Genomic DNA, 26835 nt, shown 5'->3' with positions numbered 1-26835 from the left:
GGCAAAGGCTCTCTCTCCTTTTAAGAAAAATGTTTTACCACGCTGTTTTAGCGTGTCTTAGTACATACATAAAGATTTCTTCACAATCGCACCCACGAGATATAGTATAAAGGTGTTGCAATTATGTTTTTCGAACCCGCAATCTTTGGCTTTGATTTACTTGTCCATCCACTGGACCATCCTAGACCTTATGCATTAAATTATGATAGTGATGCTATGATATGAAAGCTGACATACAAATATAAAAATTTTCCATACATCAACACACAATCATCACAATCAACACACACTCCATACACAACACTAATTTAAAGGCATCATAATAAATTAATAATTGCAAGCTATACTTTGCAAGTACAATTTATTGCTAATAAGATGAAAGGCTTAATTCATACGCGAGCGTTATTAAAGATGTGGGTAGTTCTAAAATTATACGAGCAACATAAACTAATAAGACTATGATAGCAGTTGTACATAGAGATTTATTTTGAAATAAATGTGATTAAACAAGTATTTTTTTTTTTTTATATTCGCCGGGAGGGCAAATGACTCTACTCCACCTGATGGTAAGTGGTAGTAGAGTCCAAACGCGACGACGGCCAGTACAGACGGGAAAAACGTTCTGCACTAGCCGCCTTCGCCTTGCCGGCCCGCAAGATGCCTCTTCATGCCTCGTTTGAAGGAACCCGGGTTGTAAGAGGAGGGGAACACGTGAGCTGGTAAGGAATTCCATTTTTTGGAAGTGCGACAAAGAAAGGAGTTGCCAAATTTCTTTGTTCGCGATGGAATTGATGTCACAGTTAGGCGGTGACATCGAGAACCAGCTCGCGTGGACTTAAGAAGGAAGGGGGAAGCAGGAATTAGAGAGAATAATTCCTCAGAGCACTCGCCGTGATACAGTCGATAGAAAGCGCTCAGTGCTGCTATCTCACGACGCAATTGTAAAGGTTCAAGGGTGTTTGTGACCTCTACTTCGCCAATAATGCGTACGGCACGTCCCTGCAACCGGTCCAAGGCCTCAAGTAGGTACTTAGCGGAGCCATCCCAAAGGTGCGAGCAATATTCCACGCAAGACCGTACCTGTGTTTTGTACAGCAGGCACAGTTGTTGTGGCGTGAAAAAGCGCCGCACCTTGTTCAGAACTCCGAGTTTCCGTGAAGCTGTTTTTATAACAGCCTCGATGTAATCCCTTGGACTAAGGTCGCAGCGAACGTCAATCCCCAGCATGGCGATTTTGCTTTGCATCACCAGCGGAGTACCACAGAGGGAGGGAAGAGGGGAAAATGTTGACTTTTTCGCCGTGAGAGCGCATACCTGTGTTTTCTTGGCATTAAACTCAACAAGATTATCAGAGCCCCATTTGGCGATGAGCTCTAACGTCCTATCGAGTTCAATGACAAGATTCTCCCGCCTCTCCTCAGTTTCCGCCCGCCCAGCCACTGCGCGTCCGTGGTATCCACCATGCACTGTACTATCATCTGCATAGCAATGTATGTTCCCAAGGGAGAGCATATCATTGATATGCAAAAGAAAGAGTGTGGGAGATAGCACAGATCCCTGGGGGACCCCAGCATTCACTACATAGAATTGTGAAGCGCAACCATCTACTAAAACACGAAGGCTACGCTTGGAAGCTGGCAATCCAGGTGCATAGCTGAGCAGGCAGACCATATGCCGGTAGCTTGGAGAGAAGTAGGCTAGAAATAGATTTATTAGACATTTTTAAAGGTTTCGTTCAAATTTTTTTTGTCATGTTAAATCTTGCATATGAGTTTTCATTAATTCCGTCCAACCAATTAAGCTGAAACTGTGTACATCATAAATGACACATAATTTTACTATGTCGTCTTTATAATTACTTATTTCATTTTTGATACTGATAATTGCTATGTTTAGTTCTCTTAAATAAATAATTATAACAAATGGCTTGCTACAAATGCTTGTATATATATAATCCGACTTCACTCGAGTTCATGTTTTCAAATAATTATATAACAAAAGTATGCTCAATTCCTAATTGATAATTTAAACTTTTAATATATTTCTTAAGCATTATTTTCTTAATGAACCCGTCATGAGAATTCCAAACTGGCTATCGATATTTCGTTATTTCCCAACCGACAGCACCTTCGTTCACCGTAATTACGCTCTAACACAATTATCTTAAAAGCCTGTCGCTGGAGAGAAATTTAATGAACTCGGTAATAGAGTGAATTGTCTTAAATTTAATCTACCTCTATTTTTTGTGACGAATTTTTTTTTCATTCCTAATGCATACACTTAATTTCGCTTTAATGGTAATTAAACTATTACTTAATTATAATTATTAAAATAATCTACACCTGTTTATTTTTAATTAATGTTTAATTACAAAAAAATTTAAACTAATATTTATCCATATTTTTCTAACAACTGTTAATCTACATTTTGAAAAATATTTTCTATCATATATGTTATATAACATTTAAATTCATAACATTTAATAAAAAGCCGAGATGGCCCAGTGGTAAGAACGCGTGAATCTTAACCGATGATCGTGGGTTCAAACCCGGGCAAGCACCACTGAATTTTCATGTGCTTAATTTGTGATTATAATTCATCTCGTGCTTTACGGTGAAGGAAAACATCGTGAGGAAACCTGCATGTGTCTAATTTCACTGAAATTCTGCCACATGTGAATTCTACCAACCCGCATTGGAGCAGCGTGGTGGAATAAGCTCCAAACCTTCTCCTCAAAAAGAGGAGAGGAGGCCTTTAGCCCAGCAGTGGGACATTCACAGGCTGTTACGGTTACGGTACGGTACGGTATGTTATATAACGCGTGAAAATCTAATTAAAATGTATAAAAATTAATATTTCTTGGTTTTGTTCGAAAGCATCAATAACTTTAGAAAGGAAATCTAATAATATAAAAAATCATTTTAGTATTATAGTAATTTAAATATACTAAGTCATGTTAAATATACGACGAGTCGGTTGGCGTAGTTGGTAGATCCTTGCCTTTCACGCCGAAGGTTGTGGATTCGATTCCCACACAGGACAGATATTTGTGTACATGAACATGTATGTTTGTCCTGAGTCTGGGTGTAATTATCTATATAAAAATTTAATTTGATGACTATTTATAATTTACAATTTATAATGTAATATTCAATTTAAATTCAATTTAAATTTTTCAATTATTGACCCTATTTAATAACTATTTATAATTTGATGCTTTTATGAAAGATGTGATAACCTATAATTAGTGGAACATTTGTCAAAAAACTTTGAAATTTCTATTGTTACTACTTTGTAAATCTGTAATGTATCTACTGTTGGTTGTCCAAAATAAATAAATAAATAATAAATATGTATTTACAAAAGAAAAATAGTATATGTAGTATATCAGTTGTCTGGTTTCCGTAGTACAAACTCTGTACAAGCTTAATTTGGGATCAGATGGCCGTGTGTGAAAAATGTCTCAGGATATTAATTGTATTATTATTATTATATTGCATCTGGACTAGATATATGTTGTGAGTCATGATGTACAGAAGTGGATACGCTTAAATCTTAAGTCGCAACGTTGTTGTAGTGGTGATAAATGACTCAATGTTTGAGATGCCAGTTTGATTGATAGAACAATTATCGGAGTTGAACATCGATTTGTGTATTATCAAGTATTCTGTTTTCATTGTCGCTATTATTATCTTGTTTTTATTCCATTAATTCGGGATCAGCACATTGGCTTTTTTTTATATAAACCGTGTAGACTTTTGAAAGTAGACTTGCGCTACCCATGCGTTAGCAAACTCTTGTACGTTGACTGAAATTAGTTTGAAGGACATTATCACAAATTGATAATTTTTTTTATTCTTAGTATTAATTTTCAAGGAAAACGAAGCTCATATATCAAAGTTTATTAACTATAAAATCAAATTTGTATTATCGAAGAATACATAACTAAGTAATGTAACTATAAGGTTCTCATAAGTCTAGTTTGATAAAACGTTTGGAGCTCATTCCACTATTCTGTTTTCTTGTTGATTGGTGAGACGATTTTTCTTCTTAACCGTCAAATGTAAGATTAAATTTAAATATACTCTATTATTGTCAGGATTCGAACTCGAGAATTTTGTTAAGATGCACGCTTCGGCAATATAACAAGATACTAAAATTTACTTCGTATATTTAAAATTTCATGTTAATATTTATTGCGGTTTCTGTATAATGTATACTCAGATAGAGAGACAACATTGAAAATATACGACCAGTCTTTCATAAGAATATTTTTATTCAAAACGAAATGTGTTCTTAACGTGTATAATTCATTCAGCCTAGGGCTCAGAAATCTTTGAATTATTATAATGAAAAATTAGTCATCTGCAAAAGTTGTCTTCGCATGAAACTGTAAAGAAAAAAAAAACAAACAAAGCCACTTTATATGAGTGAACGACATAATACGGGACAAAAAGGAAGGTATTTATTCCAACATGAATTGAATCTATCGCCGCCTCAGGCAGTCATTAGTCCTTAGCACCGCTGATTAAATTGAATTTTCATGTCACCAAATAATCGAATCAAACGTAAAGGAAAAACCTAAATAAATTACACATCGTGACGAAATGAAAATTCAATTTCGGTAAATATATACTCCATTATCCGAAAACCGTATTATCATTTACGTTTATGATTAAGCATTAGCGCTCGTGGTTTCCTTTTACATGACTGTATGATTATAATGGTGTATTATAATGGTGTATACTAGTTGCGTGTTGCAGATTTTACTGCAGAAAATTTCATCGAATAATTATTTTGCGGTTGATTACAAATTCTGCAATATTTGCTCGTTTAGAGTATATTGTACTATATTTATTAACTTATCACCGATGTGATCACTTTGCAAACATTATCACTAATTAATAGTCCTATAATTATCATTTATGACTGCTATCATATTTTTGGAATGAATATTAACAATGTAAGCGATGGTAAAAATGATCAAGGCGCAGTTTTAATGACCGTTGTCCCTTTATGTTCGTTGTTTGGATATCCACTTGAACCAAGAGCTAATTTTTCGATGACTGTTAGAGATATCCCACTGAAAAAATATATTACGCGTTTCCCTTACGATAACAGTAGGGGTATGTAGGGCTCGCCAGTGTTCGAGGCGCCGAGTGTGCCTCGAACATCGGAATACCCATTAAAAAACCAGCGGTACCCTTTCCGTCTTAACGAAGACCGCTTGCTGGCTGTTTTGCTGGCTGGCTGGTTTAGCATGTGCAAGCAATATCGTGACGCTCCGCGTTAGGAGCGCCACGATATTGCTTGCACATACTACCTTGACGGCCTGCCTATGCCGACTTCCATTCTCTAGGAACGATTCCCAGGGTATTTTGTGGTAGTCCCGCGTCTATTGCGGCGGAGGGAGAAGGTGTGCATAGCGCCTCCTTCTTCTCCCTGGTCTTTTTCGGCGGAGTGGATCTGCTGCGGCATCTTCTTCCCACTCCCACTTCGCGGCCTCCTTTTGCGACATAACACTATCATAGAAGGAGACCATCTCCGACCAGCACCCATCGCTTTCGAGCATCGTGTTCATGATGCTCGGCAATGAGAGGTCTCCGCCAACAGCTACCGCAAGGCGCACCACACTCTTGGCAGTGACATCTCCTACCACGCTATCTCGTGCAGGTACTTACCGAAGCAGCCGTGTCCGGTAATTACTTGCATCAACCTGAACGAGAGCGTGCCTCGTTTTCTTTTGATCCAGCGACTCGCCTCAGCCCGGAAGCGGTACACCTCCGCAAGCACCTTCGCCTGGAGTTCCTAAGGTAAATCACCCAGCGAGAAGCGTCACCGCTGTCCAAGGCACCGTACGATACCCACTTTTCGCCCTCACCGCTATAACCCTCTGCGGCCTCCGCAGGAGGGGCCGAAATTATGAGAACTACAAAATATTTGAAAATATTTGTTACTCTTTTTATACATTATCTAACTAACACTAATCTTATATTTTATATTTATCTATTAAGACATATAAAGTTTTGATAGGAGTATAGGGAGTACCAGAAACTAGCAAAATAATTAAGTTTGTTATCTGTACATGGTAACAACCGGTTTATTTTTTAAATAAATTTTGTATCAAATCAAAATAAATGAAATCACATCATATGATATTTAAATTGTATTGAATTATATTGATTTTAAAAAATCAGAATGATAACATATACTAACTAACACAACAATAAGCAGAAATAATAGATTGATAGTGACAGTCTTTATAACAAATAATTGCTAAGGACAATTTAATTTACATGTTTAAATATAAACATAATTATAAAATTTTAAGCCACTGAAAAGAAACAGGTAGAAATGAATTATTACTGACAAATTTATTATAAATTTAGTCCAAATGGATTGGATTATATTAAAGTGTATCTAGTAACAATTAGATAATCATATGTCCAATAAGACATATTATTATGTACATATAAATTTATGCGTCTACTGTACATGCAATCGTCATATATCAGAGGTATTATCATAGATTGGAATGGAGACATAAGCCATTTCTCTGGAAGACATATGTGTACCATAATATTCAGAACTATCAAAATATAATACAAGAATTTTAATGATTAATTTGTAATATAATACAAACTAAGACTAGGATTTCTTAGATTTACAACTTGGAGCCATAGTAACTTTTGCTTAGCTCAAAAAAACTATATTACAATATATTACATGTAGCTATTGAAGGGTTGGACCAAAATTTGCTCCTTTATGCATTTAGACAGACAAAATAATGAATCCCTAACAAGGATTCATTATTAATGGTGATAAAGGAATAATAGCAATTTTATTAACGAAATAACATATACATTCAGTTTAATATATACATAAGAATCGCAAAATATAAAAAAGAAAGCTGTATGTCCACCACAGTCGGGCTAATTTGCAAAGCGCTAATAATTTACAGAAAAAAAAAATACAACGAAGCAGTTAAATTTCGAGCGACAAGTTAATAACACAATAAAAACTTTCACAGCATCATTTGAAGGACCAGATACCAGAGAAAGTAGCAGACAGTTCGGAGGACCGCAGAGGTCTACAAAGTGCTCCTCATTAGAGAAAATAGGCGCCTCCGCAGTCCCCGTTCATCCTCTTACGGGTAATTTGCTTTTGTTTCTGCTTTTAATTTCCGTGTCAGTATTTACGTATTGTTCTCATTTTTCCGAGAGATACGAAATATGTTCGCCACTTTTTTTCCACCCGGCCTCCTTTTACGGTATCTCGGAGCAATGACCGCTAGTATTACCACGATAAGTTTTATGCTTGCTTTCAAGAAATGCCGATAGGGATTTGTCTTTTGTTATAAAAAAAACAGAAGTGACATTCGAAAAAATGATAATTTAAAGTTATAATTCGGCGAATCGGCGTAAAAATATCGCTATATTTTTTATACAAAAAAAAGTAAAGAAAAGTTGCCACAAAGTTAAAAGAAATATTATCTCCGAAATGAATAATGAAAAATCTAATAAAATATTTTAAAACTTCCGAAGTAAGTTAATAATTATCTAAAAGAAAAATATATAAGAACAACCAAAAATGTATTACTGAGTATTTGTCGGCAGCTTTAAAAGGTATTTTCTTTAAGGTTCTATATTTTTCATGAAAGTTCCTTAATGGTAAGGTAGCGAGGGAGTTGTTAAACCGTGTCTTCACAATCATAACGTTCATGTAATACTTCAGGGCATACGTTAACTTCGGTAAACGTTTATGGTGTGCTTGCGTTTTATTCTGAAGAAGTAAATTGTTATCTATTTTCTTTTTAATTACACTTCATACATTTTTTTCTTTACTAATGTGCTATACGTAAATCGAATTTTATTTCATTCAAGTATTTTTTTTAAATAGAATAGGAAGGCGGACGAGCATATGGGTCGCCTGATGGTAAGTGGTCACCAGCGCCCATAGACATTTGCATTTTACGAAATTTTAACTATCGCTTACATCACCACTTCGCAACCAACCTTAGGAACTAAGATGTTATGTCCCTTGTGCTTGTAATTACACTGACTCACTCACTCTTCAAACCGAAATACAATATATGCCTGTAAGAGTATATTTTTTTAAGAGTATCGAATTTGAAATTTAGATTTTACCGAGATGAACCATTAAAATACTCCTTTTCCCTAATTTACAATCATCGTTTTTATTATCTCAATAAATTTTCAAAAATTTTAATTTATAAACATTAATATTATATAAAACTAAATATTTTGTTTATTGTAATGCTCTCAACACAGTCTTATTAGAAAAAAATGCCGTCATCTAGCTACGAGGATATAGCAGTATCATTGATTTAGCCTATCTCGTATTAATTTCAATAGACAAGTAAGTCATGGGTTAATGTATCTTATGGATTACAAAACAGATATATGCTTTTGTCGAATCTGAATAACTAATGCGCCCGCACCATTTTTATCTCCTTTATTGACTTTATGAGCTTAACGTATCTAACACTATAAAAAAAAAATTAATTTACTTTAATTTATGATTAGTACGACGGACAATACATGAATAAGAAATGTTAAATATAACGATCAACAGCCGAACAAACATTTTCGTTTTCATTTTAGTGGCAACACCAATCTCGTTGGCTTTGGAGTGGACAGTGCTCGTGTTTTGTTTTTGGAAGGAACGTTGAAACTGGATTCAATTTTCACTGCAATATCCGGAATAATCTCTTCGTTTTTTAAAACAAATTTATAATCCTCACTATATCCTTTTAATAATTTGATCATTTCCATTCCCATTTCAAGGTATGAAACATTTATTAAAGTAACTTAAAAACAAATTGATTCATGTCTATTGTCTTGTAATTAATAAAATTGTATTTTAAAAATGATAAATTCTTCCGAAAATTAATTATGGTAGAAATATTAGGAAAGTTAAATTCGTAATAATATATTTGTTTGAAAAATAATAACTCGACGGAATATAAACTTTCGGTAACTTTGATAAATAAATACTAGTTTTATATTGAAAAAAAAATAAAATTAAAATACTTTATAAAAAAAAATCATTAAAATGTTCTTTATGTGCAATTTAATTTATTTAATAATAATTATATTTGTATATATAGAAGTGAATATTTTATTTCAAATAAAAATTAATTGTATCACACTTTACAATTAATTTTATTACGACTACGATTAAAATTACATTATTTTTAAGACACCCACTTTAATAATACAACGATAAATTTCACTCATAAACATAATAATAAATAAAAAGAAAGAGTGAATTACAGTAACATAAATGCTACTTCTATATTTTTACTAGGAAAAGTTATAAAAACAAAAAGGCTCGGATACTCCTTCGCGTTAAAATTCAAAGAAGCCCTCATTCCATATCGTATCATCCTCACCTAGTCATAAAAGCTTTATGGTGTGTGTATGTAAAACCGCTTTTTATCTCCCAGTTTTAGTCTACGGATGCACAAAAATATTTACAGGTAAAAAATATAACTCGCTCACCAAACAGCCAAAACATAAGTGAAAACATATTTCGTACCAACTTAATAAAAATAGTATATATTTAATCATTTCTAAAACATGAAACAACTTCTTTTATTACGCTATATTGCTCTGAAGACATGGCTGGTTCCCTTTTGCTCAGATAATCGGAATTGCAATTTGTCAATGTCCAGAATGCCACGCGATCATGATTTGGATGGTAACTTTTTTATTTATAAAATAGGACGGACGGGCCGATGAATCACCTAATAGTAAACCATCACCCATAGACATTGGCGTGCAGAATTATTAACCTTTCAACTTCTTCAATGCGTCAATAACCTTGGAAACTAAGATGTAATGTCCTTTGTGCCTGTAAATACATTGGCTCACTCACCCATCAAACCGAAAAACAATATTAAGTATTGCTGCTTAGTGGTAGATACTATCAACTCATCACAAAATCAAGATGAATAGGTGGTAACTACCCATACTGGCTTACACAGAGTCCTATTAAGAAAAAAAAAGTTTTATTTGCATATACTTTATACCTTATTGTAAATAATTCGTTTGTTAGTAAGTTTTGGTCCAACTTTGTAAAGTGAATATATAATATCTAAGTAACTCAGATTCAGTGGCATGTTAAGGTGTATTTTAATTTTTAACTTAAGCCAGCCTACCTGTTAGTTACCTAATAGAGGCAATACGATGAGGCGCTTTTATTAAAAAAATATACTAATATTACAGATTTGTCTTCCAAAAGTTATGTTTCAATTTTATAATAAATATTATAAACTATGCATTGCAAGATTAACTTGAATAATGAAAAGTTGTAGTAAATTCTGGTAGTCACAATATCATAAAATGGCATTTTTTTATTATCTTTAATAAATATTATATATATAAAACAAAAAAAGAACGATTTTTTTATAATTGAATAAAGCAAAGAAAAACTAGCAGAAGACTATCGATACTAACCAAAATCAACCAGAACCTTGAGACCCCATATCTTACCTACATACCTGTAATCAATTATTATCAAATAAAGAAAAAAAAGCCATTTAAACTTACAATATTTAAATAACCCATGTTAATATTATAACGCCGCATCAGCTAAATAAACATATTGAAACAGTGTTCCAAAACAAAAAGTATGAATTCAACTATTTACATACGCCTGAATTGAATAAGGTAACAAAAGTCATGAAGGGTGGCGAACTGTGTAACAACAAATATTTGCTTTCAGAAATCGATTTGTGGATGTGTTTCGAACTCTGCGGGAAAATTTCCACAAGTTGAAGGTATCGGTGATAAAAATCTTTCAAAATAAAAACTATATGTAATTAAAAGTTTTAAATATAAAACGAAACTTTTACATCGTTTGTGTAGCATTGGGCAGTGGGCACATATATATAGTTAACTAATATTCGCTTATGGCTTTGCCCGTGTACTAGGAGGAGAGACGTGTGTATTCGGAAAAAAGGTATATGATTGTTCTTGGGCTCCAAGCTTTCTTTAACCAAAATTTTATCAAAATTCGTTCAGTGATTGAGCTTTAAAAGCGTGACCGACAGACAGGTTTAGTTTCGCATTTGTAATATTATTATTAGTAGTTAAATTCAATGAGAATTCTATGACTGTAGATTGAACGTTGCGTTGAACTAGTTTTTGTGTGACGCAAATTTTTATAAATTGTAATAACAGCTGTTATATTTTTTATTATTTGTGAATCCATACCATAATATCAAATATTCCATAATATCAATCAATCTTAGTTCGAAATTGAGAGAACACAATCAAAATAGGTGCGAGCCTTTGTTACATCGAGAACCTTGATTCATGATTCGCGGAAGGCATCACTGTGTGGGTGCAAACCTGAAAGTGAATGGTCAACGTTAGGTTTAATAAATTGTAACTTCACTCACTTGTATATTCCCTTAGAACTTGGTCAGTTATGACCGAATTACTCGTATTATAAATACGCTAAGCATATTCGAATTTCGAATATCATTTCAATAACGATTTTTTTTAATAGATTTTATACTTGCATTTTAATTTTGACGTTTGAAAATTTTTATTTAATTTACTATATAAAATTATCTGCGACTAAATAGTGATAACAATTATATTATATATAATTATATAAATATATATATTATCCCTATTATATATATTTATTTTATCTATCCCAATATATTTTTACTATATTCTCAAATGACCAATCTTGAGTTAATTTCAATTTAACACTACTCGAATGGGATGAGATTGAATTATCTTTCTACTTTGATACTTTGCATATTAGAGTGGTTGGTTCTATAGTAATTGAAAGATTGATAGAATTTGATATTAGAGAGAAGATGAATCAATTGTTATATTAATTTAAAATCAGACAAGAAATGTAAATTAATGTAGGAAGTCTATTTTGATTCTACTTCTAAATGTCATATTAATTTATGAAGTAAATATGACGTAATAACATATATGAGTTCCAGTAATAATACCGTATTTACGATTAAAACTTCAAGTATCCGCAGATGTTGTTGAATCTCCGAGGATCAGAAAACGAATAGAAATATGCAGCTCGGTTTGTTAGCAAGCTGCTGTTTGCCGACTTACTGGCAAGTCTCAAATTAAAACCGTTTATTAATTAGGACCGAGCGTGAACTATATTTTTTTTTTACATTTTTACTTTAACACTCTGCTTTATGTATTTTATTACCATAGTATTGTAAATAGATAAGGATGTTCTTCCTTTTCAGGATACTAATTCGAGATAGTTCACTGTACTAACTATGAACGTTTTCTGTTAATTTAAATTAATATTTAATTTACTAGTAAATACATATATGTATATTAATATAATGAAGTTAACAGAAAAATATTATTAAAATGTCTTGAAATGAGATTATTTTTAATTACACTGAAGTTACAGAAGAGTTTACTTGTTCATTTGTTTGTTAGAACTTCTTACAGGAATACCAGTTCGATTTAAAAATGAACTGTATGCCTTTTATAGATCATGTATTGAAATTTAATTATTACTTAGGTTATAGGCTACAATAGTATGTACTCTATCATCAGATGATGATACAGCTCATGTTGTAGCGAAGTTAGGGCGGTGCAGAAAGGCTTAACTCGAGTGAAACCGTAAGTTATTAATATGTTATAAAATTCAACGCCATAAATATAGTTATTATTTTGAAATATCCGTTAATTTCATTTTAAGTTTAATATCGATTTCCTCTTGAAAAACTTAATTTATTTGGCTTCCATCCAACTTCATATATATATGTAACCACAATATGAGTAAACGACGAACTTAAATGCATTCAATCCACTGAGCTGGAAGGCTGGTGTGGACGCCCCATATGTCAAGGGACTTTGGTACTTCATTCTAGCAACACTACAGATTTGTCAGGATAGAGTCATTTTGTCATAGATTACTAAATTTGAGAACTATCGATAAATCTTCAAGCTGAGGTTGCTTGTTTAATGTTTTTGTGGTTCATGTTAACGTAAATCGTTTAACGAAGTAATGGCCGACTAGTTAAAAGAAAGCTACGAATAAAATATATGAATAAAATAAGAGCTGTATAATTGTATGTTATATGATTAACGAAAACAACTTAAATTTAAATTAAACCATATTAATATAAAAATGTTTTATTATTGTTCTAATGGATGTAATTATTTAAAAAGGCAGAGTATAAACGTTACGAAATTCATTCGTAGAAGCGTTTGGATCACATTCAAAACCATCTCATCACACGAAATGCACGGAACGAAGTAAAATTTTGCGAAATTAGATGGACTTTTATAAACTGACGTTGCAATAAAGGAATGAATTGAGTCAGCATAGCACACTATTTTGTAAAGTAAAAAAAAAAAAAAAACAAATGGTGCGTACTCGTACCACAGCTAAAGGCTTCACTTATCTTAGAAGGCATATAACTTATAGTATGTAATAATAATGTCATAATAAATAATATCTGTAGAATTACAGAGACGAATTATAAATAAAGATTAATCAAATGAAAATCTAGTCGATTTCAACCTCCTACATTACCCTTTTTTGGATCTGTAGTCTTCGGTATAAATTCAAATGTTCCATCCATTAGGCAATTTTGTCCTTTATAATGTTAGTAATAAATATATAAAGGAATTACATAAAATACATGTGATATCGGAGTCACAGTAATTAAGTAATAAACAGGAATTGGAAAGCAGGCATTGAAATAGTTAATCTGGTACTATAATTACCTTTTAAGCCATAAATAGATATCAAATTTAAGTTTTACAGCGCAAACATTAGTTTTAATGATTTTATAATGAATAATAATAAAAAATAATAAATATACCGATAATAAGTTTTTACATTGTAATTTTTTAATAATGACAAGGTATAACCAAACTAAACTTCATTGTTCCTATTTTTCGTATTATTCCTTTAGGAAAATTATTCCATAGAAAAAAAAAATTGTAGTCATGTAAGTTTTGTAGCAGATTATCTTAAAATTTTAACTTTAAATTTAAATTAATTATTAAATGTTAGTTATTGTAATTGGACACAATATATCACGCTTTCATACTTTTATGATGACCCGTATGATTTTTATTAGCAATTGGATTCGGATTTCGACAAATGGTCGATCCATTAGTTTGTATTTTCACTCCAATCTGCAAGTGTTTCTACAAATAATAGTAATATTAAATTAAGATAATATTGCAAATATAAAAACAGTCTGTGAATGTCCCATTGCTGGGATAAGGCCTCCTCTTCTTTTTTTGAGGAGAAGGTTTAGGAGCTTATTACAACACGGTGCTCCAATGCGGGTTGGTGGAATAAATATGTAGCAGAATTTCAAATGAAAATGAATGAATTTCACATGAAAATTCAATGGTATTTGCCTTATTTGAACTCACGATTATCGGTTAAGTATCACGAATTCTAACCACTGGGCCATCTCGGCTTTTGCAAATATAGTAATACAATAACTGTAGTTTTCCAATGTACATACACAACATTGTCCTTGAATTTGCTAAAATAATGTCTAATTTATGGTATTGAATATCATGGCGTAATTGCGTGTCTCAACTAGCATATTGTGGTTTCGTATCGAGTATCAAAATATCAACAATATGTTGTGTTATAATAATTGCACGCAGAGATTAAATATGCGATAGAGAAATTTCGAGAAAATGAATAAATCTTATAATTGTTATAAATATTTGTAGCGCAAGCGATTAAGATTAAGCGATTAGATAAGCAAAACCACCCCATACACAGACAACGGTTAAGCGTATTGATGAGACAAAAGCTTTCATTATATTTTTTACAAAATAACAGCCAAGTTTTTAAGCTCTACTCAATTTTAAGTTGTTAGTTGCCGCATAAACTCGTGCTATCACTATTACTTTGCTTTAGAACGATAGAGACGAAACGAGATTTAATATCAACAGCGTTTAAAAACTTGGCCGTAAGCCTATCAAGTAATTATTTTGATAGTTTGACCTTGGGGTTAATACGAAACTACGAGTAAAACTCAATTTTGGACTTATAACAATTTTCTTTTAGTAATTTTTTAGTTAGTTTATTTTTTCAGGATGGATAGACGGATTGATAAATATATAATAATTATGCATGTTAACATGTAGTATGTATTTTTTAAATATAGTTTATTATACCAACGCAATGATTCAAAGTGAATGTTGCCAACACTGTAATAGATAGAAAAACTTTATTTGAGAGATATGCAGATCTATGAAATACCTACAGAAACGTTTGCGGCAGCATATACAAACAGCTTATTAATGACAGTAAAAAAAAAACAGTGGGAAAAAAAACTTTAGGTAACTTTAAGCCTTAGACCTTATCAAAATAAATGAAATATCAATTTTGAATAATTTATGTGGATAAAAATTATCTATTAATCTTTGGTTCGATTGTTTTAGAAATATTACGGAAAATTTATATAAATGGGACATCATTATTGTAGCACTGCATATATTAATACAGTGCGGAGGAATAGATCGATTGGCAAATGCTTATTTCATTGATTAATATGAAAAATACGAGATAAAATCTTGAATTTATTCATGCGAAGCTGACACGGCTAGCTAATATATTAATAGAGTAAACTACAAATTAAAATTATAAACATCTCTCTAAATATATCACAATGTGAAGCTTTGTAATAAGGCTCATAAACAAAAATACATACGATAATAAGTTATGACTTCTAAGGCTTTTCAACTAATCAAGGAAAGTCGGAGGAAATTTGAAACTTTTGACGTCTCATTCATCAAATCAACCTTGCCTTTTTTTGGTCTCGAGTGGTAATCAAGGAAATAATACAATCAAATTATATTATGTTATCGCAACACGCCTTAAGTAAACCTTAAAAATGTATTTAAATAAGAGACAGAAATATAAATAAATAATAGAGTTTGGCATTTATAATACTGAATTTTGATATAATTGCCTAAATTTTTATTCGGTATTCGGTAGAATAATGTATAATATTATATGATGTAAAAATATCTTATCATCTGTTTTATTAAAAAAATCTCATTATTTGATAACTAAATAAATAAATACATTTAAAATATAATAAAGTTTTTCATTTTGTATAATGTTGTTAAATGATTTTAGGTCTTAAAGCATCTGGCTTAAATATGGATTTGCGTTGTTGTTATACATAATATTTCATTTTTTAAAATACATTTTATCCATTAATATAATTCCCACTTATCAAGGTGTACAAACTTAATTTATTCTTGCGATATCAGGATGTCTTGATAAAAAACACTGAACTTGCGTAGACGTAGTAGATATATAAGGACAAAACATTATACATTTCTCTTTATAAGACAAGCTAGGCTATGAGACCTCCTATGCATATTTATAGCTTCTTACAAGCTATGCAAGCTTGTATCCTGGAGAGTCAATTTCTTTATAGACATATTGAAGTATTACATTTACCTAGTGATTTACAATATAATTAGGCATCCGACCTTTCATATTTGTCTTTTGAAAACATTATACACGTACAATCTATATTTGCCTACCAATGGCTTACATATCTATCTATTGAAGAACTTCTTGATTCAAGCTTCTCAAGCGGAAACTACAGAAGTTAGGAGTTCATACTTCTAATTTCAAGTAGATTTCAATTATGACGTAGTCACCCACTAAGAATGTTGATGGTACTCTACCGGAAACTTTCAGGTAAGTCTCGTCTGTACAAAGTTTCAACTCAAGCAAATGAATAGTTTAAACATATATGACACAAACATTTGACAATAACATAGTATTATAAAAATATATTAATATATATATATATATATATATATATATATATATTTATATTTATATTTATATTCAACGATAGCTTAAGACACAAATATATTTACGTATTTATGAATATAATATTATATTTGTTAAAACTTTTGTTTTATATGTATAAATAAAATGTATTTAATTTATGTATGTCTCGATTTCTTTTCTTTTTTTTTTGATTCAGATTATTGTACCTTGTTTGATCAGCGGGGTACCCATTAGACACGGGCTCACGCCCAGTACTGGAATTGAGTTGACCCGGTGGTAAAACTCAAGTGCTATTGAATTTTCATGTGCTCAATTTGTGTGTTTATAATCGGTTTCCTGCTTGGCATAGAAGACAATACAACGTGAGGAAACCTAGATGCAAATTTCACATTTTTATTCATCAACCCGGATTGGAGCAGCATACGCTTCAAAACTCTCATACTACTATAATTTTTTTTTTCACAAACTAAGAAATATTCATTTTTACTGGCAAATCGAGCGTTTATATGCCAATTTGCAAAATCATGTAATTGGAATTTTATGCAAATAGACGAGCGTTGTTATTAAAAAGTTTCATATCAATAAATCAATCATTTATGATGTCATGGTACAACATTCTATAGGCGAGAACCTACGTGATCAAAGTTCGACGTTCATATCTACATGAAATTGTTTCGCAGTCAATTATAACTTATCAGTATAATTATGATTGCCAGAGGTGAAATAAGTTTAAAGTTCTTACTGCTGGATGCAAATTGGATGAGCTAAATTATCATAATAATATTATGGTAATTTAGCTATGCAGAAAATAATGAATTGGATGAGTTGAGTAGACGAGTGTTGATTGGTTCGGACTTTTTAACTGTCTATATTATTATTTTTTTAGTCCACAAAACTGACTACAATTATACAATCAACAATGATATACAGTAATACAATTAACCGAAAATATTTACAATTGAGTCTTCTCGATGTGGACATAACATGCGTATATGAAGTCTAAAAGAACAATTATTATTTATATATAATATAATGACTATCGACGTACAACTAATACTACTGCTTCTAGAAAGCTGTAATGTAAAACATATTTTTATTTTGTAAAGTAAGCATCCGCTTAAAATGATTTATGGCAATTTAAACTTTAAGAAGGGAATTAGTTTGCTCATATTTAGGTAACTTTGTATAAATTGTACCCCTACGACGTCGAGACGAACAGAACGAGTGATAGGCTAATTTTAAAAATATGCAATGTAACATATATGCTGTAACCGTCCTAAAAACTATGATAAATTCACCTAAATATAAATTACATAAAAAATAGACATCATAATATTATTCATTTCAATACATTTGGTAGTTAGATAAACAACATTAAAACCACACAAATACAAAGTGAATTATAATGGTAGCAACAGCTAGAATATTATGACATGTATTACAGACTACAGTTCTATTTAACACAAAACGATATTCACACACGTGCAATTATTGGCACCACTCAATGATCATAGCATAGTTCATATTACTAACATTAAATTGAAAAGTTATCATTTCACTAAATATACTAACTTTACACTAGAACAAATTATCAAAGCTCTAGATCTGGATGGTTCGCTTATAGAAACAAAACTATTGGGCAGTTGATAAAAATGTATCAAATTTATTACTTATAATGTTAAATTTATAAGAAATAAACTCCTAAATGGAAGCATTAGATATTTTTTAATAAATAATGCTTATTATAATTTACATTATTATATAAAGTAGTAATCAAATATTTTAACTTTGTCTTGATCTATAAATTTTTTTGCTATCACTGCTAAGCTAAACAGCAATCGGGCTCATGTTAATAACACGGTGAGTAGACTGCTCTGCAGCGTTCGCGGTTAAGAAAATTACACTGTTGATGTTGTTCAGCTCGTCTTGTATATTTATTCAAACCCATAACAATGACCTATGACATTCTGCTGTGGTATAAATATATAAAATTAAAATCAAAAACTTTAAGAAACGTTTATGTGTTAAAGGATATTTTAAAACTAATAACTTTTTAGATGATAATATACCTTGGGACTATTATGATAGTCTCAAGGTCAAATACAAATATAAATTAAAAAAAAAATCAAGCTGAGTTTACTTCATCGGTTCTTTGCCAGCCATGTTACCTTTTTTCCGAAACGATAGTAGATTTTTGACAGTAATGTATGTCTGCAAATATTTGGCGTGCTACAATTGTGTTGATAAAATAGCTTGCCTATTGCGGTGTGATACTCACTCAACCGTGATAGTTTGAAAGCGTCGGCCGTGTTAATAACATCGACGTAAGCCTGAAGTTCCAACCGACGGCTGCTAATATTCTGATTATGAACTGTCATGGCGTATTTGAATACATTCTGTATTTCATCCGTGTTTTGGTCGAATATTGCACCTGCGAACAAAATAATAGTAAGTTAGTAGCTATTATAAGATTATCTAATAACTAGTAAGTGTTTGTTAAACTAAATTCTAGCGATTATGGTTTATGGGATTTTGTTGTTAATACTCTAGATATACAAGTCGCAGAGCACTCGTATTATAATTTCATCTATTTAAACAGAACAAGTATTATATTACCTCCAGTAATGTTACCTCCAGTAATGTAGTGAATTTTATACCCCTTAAAATAATCCAATGCAAGCAAACAAAAAATATCGCCGTTGACCTCAATAAAAATATTCAAGATAGAAACATCAAAATTATTTAAAGAGTTATTTTAATATTAAATTGTATACAATACAAACGGATACCGGAGTTAGCAATCTGGGAAAGGTAAGAGAATACCTTAATTTAAACATGACGAAAATACCTGACAAGATATGACATTTAGAGTAAAATATTAAACACAATATTCTGTAGGACACTGTGGTACATTATTAATCGGGTTTGTAAATATTTTTGCAATATAAAACTACTTACTACGTGTACATTTAATAATTTCCATCTCTGAAGTCCCATCTTATATAATAAGATGTATTTTACCTTAGAATATACTAAGCTTAGCAAGAATACATAATAATTTAATTAAACCCTTGAGATATTCCAATCATCTAGAACTTTATTTATATCGCAATAGACCATAAAATACCAAATCACTCACACATACACAACAAACATTTACACAAACACGTGTACGTTAATTTTTGTTTGCATTAGTATTATATTATTGATTTTTACAAATGATTTAGAAATTATTTTTACTGTTAGATTACAAGCAAGGAAACGTCTAAATAATATTAATAAAAATATGGTAAATTTAAAATTATCGTATAATACCTAAAGTAGAATAACACAACAAAACCTTTCCAATTAACGTTTTGTGCACATTCAAGCATACCAATGAGCAATTTATAAAGGGTGTTCCAGCATTCAACCTTGGTGTCATGGATAATTTAATTTCGCTTTACTCAATTTTATTGTGCAAGTAATGAAATAGAAATAAATGTAATATTTTTGTTTAAAACTTCGAAACAAAATTCGTCATTTTATTTTCTTGAATCAAATTATTTATCATGCCTTCAATTTGTCTTTTATATTTTTCGCTCTATGTTGATATGTCTAAGAGTTTTAATATATGAGGTCAAAATTATGCAATTATAGCCATTATAGCTAAAGAAGTTTCAATTTATAACATAAATAAGTAGACCCATTTCAGAAAATCAGCTGTTTTTTTTTTATTTTTATAGAATAGGAAGGTGGATGAGCATATGGGCCACCTGATGGTAAGTGGTCACCAAACGCCCTTAGACATTGGCATTGTAAGAAATGTCAACCATCGCTAATAGCCAATGCGCCACCAACCTTGGGAACTAAGATTTTATGTCCCTTGTGCCTGTAATTACACTGGCTCACTCACCCTTCAAACCGGAACACAACAATATCAAGTATTGGTGTTTTGCGGTAGAATATCTGATGAGTGGGTGGTACCTACCCAGACGAGCTTGCACAAAGCCCTACCACGAGTGTTAATATATTATTAACTTCTATGCCAAATTTCCTGAATAAAATGGAATAATTTTTTAAGAACAGACATTCAAACATACTTCAATAAACCTTATTAGATCAGTAATATATGATTTATTTATATTTTACGTCAGAGGAAATCTCAAAAACTATGTGTAGAGATACATAACTTGACAACCCGTTACTTTTTCAAGTTTAATTCAACCTCAGAAAGTTCTAAGTAGCGGCTAACTTAGGAACTTCGCAGTACACACATGCATCAGAGAAGCGTAAAACTGTTGGTATTAAAAAAAGTTCGTAAAATCTCGATTTTATATGTTGAATTGCTTGCTTTAATAGAATAGAGAGTGCACGTATTTATGTGCACTAAGAAACTTCAAGATATTCTCCTAACATTTCAAATTTAAATAATTTTAAATCACATTATCAAGAAAGATTAAATATATAAAAATAATAGTATGAAACTATATATCATGCCTTCAATTTGTCTTTTATATTTTTCGCTCTATGTAATATTGTGTATGGATAAGTGAGGTTGTGATTATCGTATTCATTAAAATAATTTGTTAACGATTATATTTTAATAAGCTTTTCAGTCTCAGTTTAAATTTTGAAAGCATTGTCTTGATCTAAAATTTTACCAAACAACATAAACCTCTAAAAGTTACTTTAATTTGTGTGATTTAAGAGTGATAAATAAAAAGATATGTGTATGAGTGCGATAAGTATTAAATTTAATACCGAGATTTCATAGAACGTGTTCAAATGAAACAATTTGGTGGAGAAATCGCGTTACCACGTAAAACACTTCATTGGACATCTTTATCGGTCTGAGAGAGCCAGCCCGTATTCTTGGGCGTCATCGGCTAATATACGATCGCTGACCGAAACTTTTATCTGAATCGCTCGACCATAGTTTGCTAGTTCCTAAGGAAGTCAGAGCACGATACGATTTGTCGATATTTTTCCTCAATTATATAAAAAAGAGGTAGAAATGTTACCGAATAGACTTTACATAAATATGAGTGAAAGGATAAAAATAAAAAAAACTTATGTCACTATGGAAATCAAGCATTGTGTTAAAATAAATCATAATGCGTTTTGTTTAAGTGAAAAGTTATATAAATATGGGTTTGTTTCTTAATAAGTCGTAGCGCTGTTGAGACGAGGGCATGATTGAAAAAGAATTCACAGCTCCTTAAGTATTATATTATATTTAAAAGACCCTTCATGCTCTTGAGAATAATTAGTAACATATGTGCGCCACGAAAAAAAAAAATATAATGGCGATTTATAGGAAAGGCGTCTAAGGGATACGCGGTCTGAATCTGAAGTTTTGACTTCTTAAGAGACGCTCTTAAGCATATTTGTTATGAAGTAGTGCTTGTCCAGGTTTGAATTCACAATTTTCGTTTTAGTTTCACTCCACTTGGCTATCTGAGTTTTACCAAAAGTATTCTATGGCTAAACTAGCAGTTAATGGCTCACTTATCTAAGTAGAAATTAAATTTTAATATTTTTTTTCTTAATAATAAAAAACTAAGCCCTTTTCCGGGACAAAATCCACTTACAACAAATATTAATAGAAGTTGAATAGTTATGAAGTGATTGAGTATAAAACATCCCATCATAGACTGACATTTGTAATATTTTATTAAGCTCAGAGCCCGTTAGTATGTGTAGACCCTAATTTATTTCCGTACTGGTGACTTCTTCACGTGGTCACACTATCCTTATGTCTTTTTTTTATTCCCGTTTGAACATTATACCGTAAGAGCCATTCCAAAGCTCCATTCAGTGTAATATTTCTTCCATTTGCTACGTCATTTCTTTCTATATCACGTCGAAGTTCCATTCCGGTTTATAGGAATTCAACTTCCAATGTTACCACATTCTTAACTGATTTCGGTAATTGTTTCGCAACGGAGCGTTTAGTGAAGGAAAAACGCTAATGACCTTTGAACGAACTAAATGGTTTTCTTGCCAGAGTCGATTGTTTTATTGGCGCCGTTTTGTTTTCTTGTATTTTTATTTCGTTGCGAGTCTCGTCTGCGTTCTTAATGTCCTACTTAAAATATGATACGCAAGTGTAATTGTAATTTAAATTGTTATATATTATAAATTGAAATTTAAATACCTCTTTTATTTTTCCGCTTAGAGTGATATCTATTTTATGTAAAATAAATAAGAAATATTGTGAAATTTGAATGTTTACTAAGAACAACCCCAAAATAAACGTACGACTCCTGATCAAAAATTATCAAACAAATCTGTATTGTGGGTATTCTGCGTATTTCTCACCTTTCAATTGGTATTTGTTAACAAACACATAATAGGCACATATTAACAGTATTCCCTACCTAACTTGTGATGATTTTTTAGAAAAATTACTCGAAATATATTGGTATTTCAAATCTGTTTTAAATCTATATTTAATTTGGTACCAACACATATGACCAAATATCTAATATTATAATGTATTTATAAATGTTATATTTAGGATAATATGAAACATAATATTAAAATTAATTAAATATGTAAGTTAGTAATTGTAAAAATGTACATTGACTCGTTGACATATTAAATAAATATGGTAAAAATTAATTAAATCACGAACATTTGATACGGAACAAAATGTAGTTCTCGTCAAAATAATGCGAACGTAATAAACGAACTTAATTTTTGTAATTGTAACCAACCAACTTTGTTCTGGCTTCATTTCCCGTTTCGGTTTTAACCAATTTCATAATTAACATAACATTTTCAATATGACAAACGAGCAGCTAAATGTCATACGAATAAATCAAAAGTTATTTGAACTCTTTATTTGTAAAAATTTTTATACGAAAAAACGATAAAAATAAATATAGTAGTACTCATAATATCAATTATAGAGGACCAAGAAATTTGAGTCTGAAGATTGTTCCTAACCGAAGGCGGTTTTCACTTTGAGTATATTATAATCATAGTAGTATAGTACACACTTGTGCCAGATTTTGTTTTTGCATAAGATCGATATATTCATTGTTATTTGTGTTTGTAAATATGTTTATATTACGTGTGTAGCAGAGCAAACTAGGTTACACATGATGTAACTAGAATGGTTAGGTTATAAATGGCAATATAGAAACATAGTCTTCATAGGCAAGATAGGTAATAAGCCTATTTTACTAATAATTTCTTACGTAAGGGGGAAAATGATATTATTGAGGTGACATGACTACTTTGCATACTGTTTACTGGCAAACATTGTCTTTATGAAAGGAGCTTAGGGCATGATTATGTCTTCTTTTGCTACGTATGCAAGCATCGTATGGCAACAGCTTATGTTTTTTGTAGAATGACGTTAGTAGTAAGTACGTAAAAGTACAAATGTGTTATTGTAATAATACAGAATTAAGAAATTTTGAATTTAAGCTTGGAATAGAACGAATTTAATTTTTAATTTCACCAGTATTAAAAAAAAACATTGCACTTTAACCGCAATAACCTCATTCATAAGCCACTATTTCAGTCGGGATATTAAAGATTTTTGTTACGTAGAGGATTTGTCGGCGTTAAACTGTCTTACCTGACTGCAAGACCGGTGTAACTTCATTAAAAGAAGATTAAAAGTAACTTTTTCAACGCTACGAAAGTATTTAAAACCTCGGCGTCGTAGTGCCTTGAATTTTATGAGACAATAATACCAAGTTGCAATATTAGTAGGGACGTTCAGTTTATATTTCTTTTCGCTAGTTCTCTTTCAGCCACTTTAATAGTCGTTCCGTTTAATGTTTTGTATAATTCACGAACGGATGCCTTTCATGAAATAGACCGTGATGCTAATGCACCGTTAAATTTTATAGCTAAGATTTTTTTTGTATTCTTTTAATTATGTAAATTAGACAACTGAAGTTATTACAACTAGGTTGTCATTAAAGTAATATCATTAAATATAAAACACGTATACTATTATTATGATTCACTATCAACAACAATTGAATTATGAATATTCGAATAAAATTAAAAATAAAAACTAGCTTTCAGCGCTTTCTATATTAAGATGATACATTTGTAAACATAATCGTACATTTGAAACGAATGAAGGTCATCGAAACGTATTGAAACACTATGTATTATAAAACAAAGATTCCCGCTGCGTCTATCTGTTTGAGCGCGAAGAAATAAAAACTAATGAATATATTTTCATACGGCTTGCACCAATGATCAGAGCAATTCATGAGGAAGGTTTGGGTTTTATATTCATTAAGGTTTTATTGGGAAAAAGCTAAAATATGACGATTATTGTTAAAGAAGTCGGAATAAAACATACTGACTAGACTTTACCGGCGTGCCCGTAAGCCAATAGAGTTATATTATGTTTTAGATATAAACTTATTTTACCCGTGTGAAGCCTGAAGGAAAAAAGATGCATACAGAATTACATAATAATTCCTAGTACTTAATATACAGAAAGGACATCGGGCTGACTGTTACTTTTCAACCACTTCTCTTAGAAATTCTTATCCGGTTTGATTTGCGTTAATATTTTGTAAAATATATTACTTCTGGGAAAAAGTTTGTTCTGTGAATGAGAAGGAATATATATCTTTTCAAGCCAACAATCATCGTTAAGGTTCATGTATTATGATCAACTCACACATCTCGACTCATAAACAAAATTAAAAAAAAAACAACTACCAAAACCTTACTCAAATGTTCAATAATCATTTACATCAAGATACAGCATCCGTCATAAAAAAGAACTAAACCGTATCTCGTTTATTTCAGTGAAATCAAAATCAAAAGAGAATTCCATCACATTCTTCGTAACATAGAACAGCGCAGTTCATTGCAGTTAAGTTGAGAGCTATCATGTTGATTGCATACACTACGTTATATGTACATACATATTACATGTACATGTTCACGTACAGCTTTGAGTACGGCTATTGTATTCCTTTGTTGCTCGTTAAGCGAATTGTAAATTGAAAAACAATTTAATGCTTTAAATTTTAGTTAAACGTTTAATCAAATAATTAAATACTTAAATGTTAAATCGAAGTAGAACATTTTGAATATTTTTTTATGAAAAAGGTAGGTGGACGGGCAACATCTGATACTAAGTGTTCACCGCTGCCCATAAGCATTGGCACTGTAATAAATACTAACCAGGAATGGTTAACATTGCCAATGTGCCACTAACTTTGGAGATATTATGTCCATTGTGTCTGTAATTACACTAGCTTTATCCTTCCAATCGAAATACAATTATACTAAGTATTGCTGTTTGGTGGTAGAATTTTTGATAAGTGGTACCTACCAAACGGGCTTACAAAAAGCCCCACCACGTGATTGATGAGTGATTTCGACTGGCGACTCAGTGACGACGTAAATAATAGCTAATACTTCTTACAGCGGCAGTGTTTGTGGGCGAAGTTGATCTTTCAATATTAGGTAATCCCTTTACCGGTGTCGTTTGGTTAAACAGAATAAATGTGAGTACGTCTTTCCATAATCCCCGCATTAAAGCTTGAAAATTAAGCGAACTTAATTAGTCGTGTCCAGGAAAGAAGCGGTTATTATCTCGAATGTTTGTTATAATAATAGATATTCGCTAATTGCAAACCTATCTAGATTAATTTAAAAAGTGGTTTATTCCTATTTGATTGGGAAAAAAAATACTCCTTAATGAAATAAAGAATAAGATTCGATAATTTGGAGACTCGTCGTTTGTGCTTTTTAGTCGACATTTCTAATCATTGTGAACCGATTACTAATTTTTTTATTTAGGTTCGGCGCTCTCCCTTTTACTTTAACAAAACTTTAACTGTTTTATTAATAAATGTATTACTATTCTTTTAGAATCTAGCTTAAATTATTCTAAAACAATAACTTTTAACTTTTAATATTACAATATAAATATTTAATTAAATTGTTTTAATTACAAAACAAATGTATTTTAAACCTATAATTTTTATAAAAAAGTTATCTATCGTGTATGGAGTACAGCAGCCATTT

The 26835-nt window shown here is 31.2% G+C and overlaps 1 protein-coding gene across 1 annotated transcript in view; it reads right to left on the bottom strand.

Annotated features, from left to right (window-relative positions):
• Positions 1-26835, bottom strand: part of LOC126780476 (glutamate receptor 1-like) — a 124870-nt gene that overhangs the window by 77451 nt on the left and 20584 nt on the right. The window contains exon 2 of the mRNA XM_050504996.1: positions 19109-19261. Coding sequence (XP_050360953.1) covers positions 19109-19208 — 100 coding nt within the window. The 5' untranslated portion in view covers positions 19209-19261. The remainder of the gene's footprint in view (positions 1-19108; positions 19262-26835) is intronic.

The sequence above is a fragment of the Nymphalis io genome, chromosome Z (assembly GCF_905147045.1).
Source record: "Nymphalis io chromosome Z, ilAglIoxx1.1, whole genome shotgun sequence".
NCBI classification, from domain to species: Eukaryota; Metazoa; Arthropoda; class Insecta; order Lepidoptera; family Nymphalidae; genus Nymphalis; species Nymphalis io.
The sequence above is the reverse complement of the archived record's forward strand: the minus strand, read 5'-3'. Positions and strand labels throughout refer to the sequence as shown.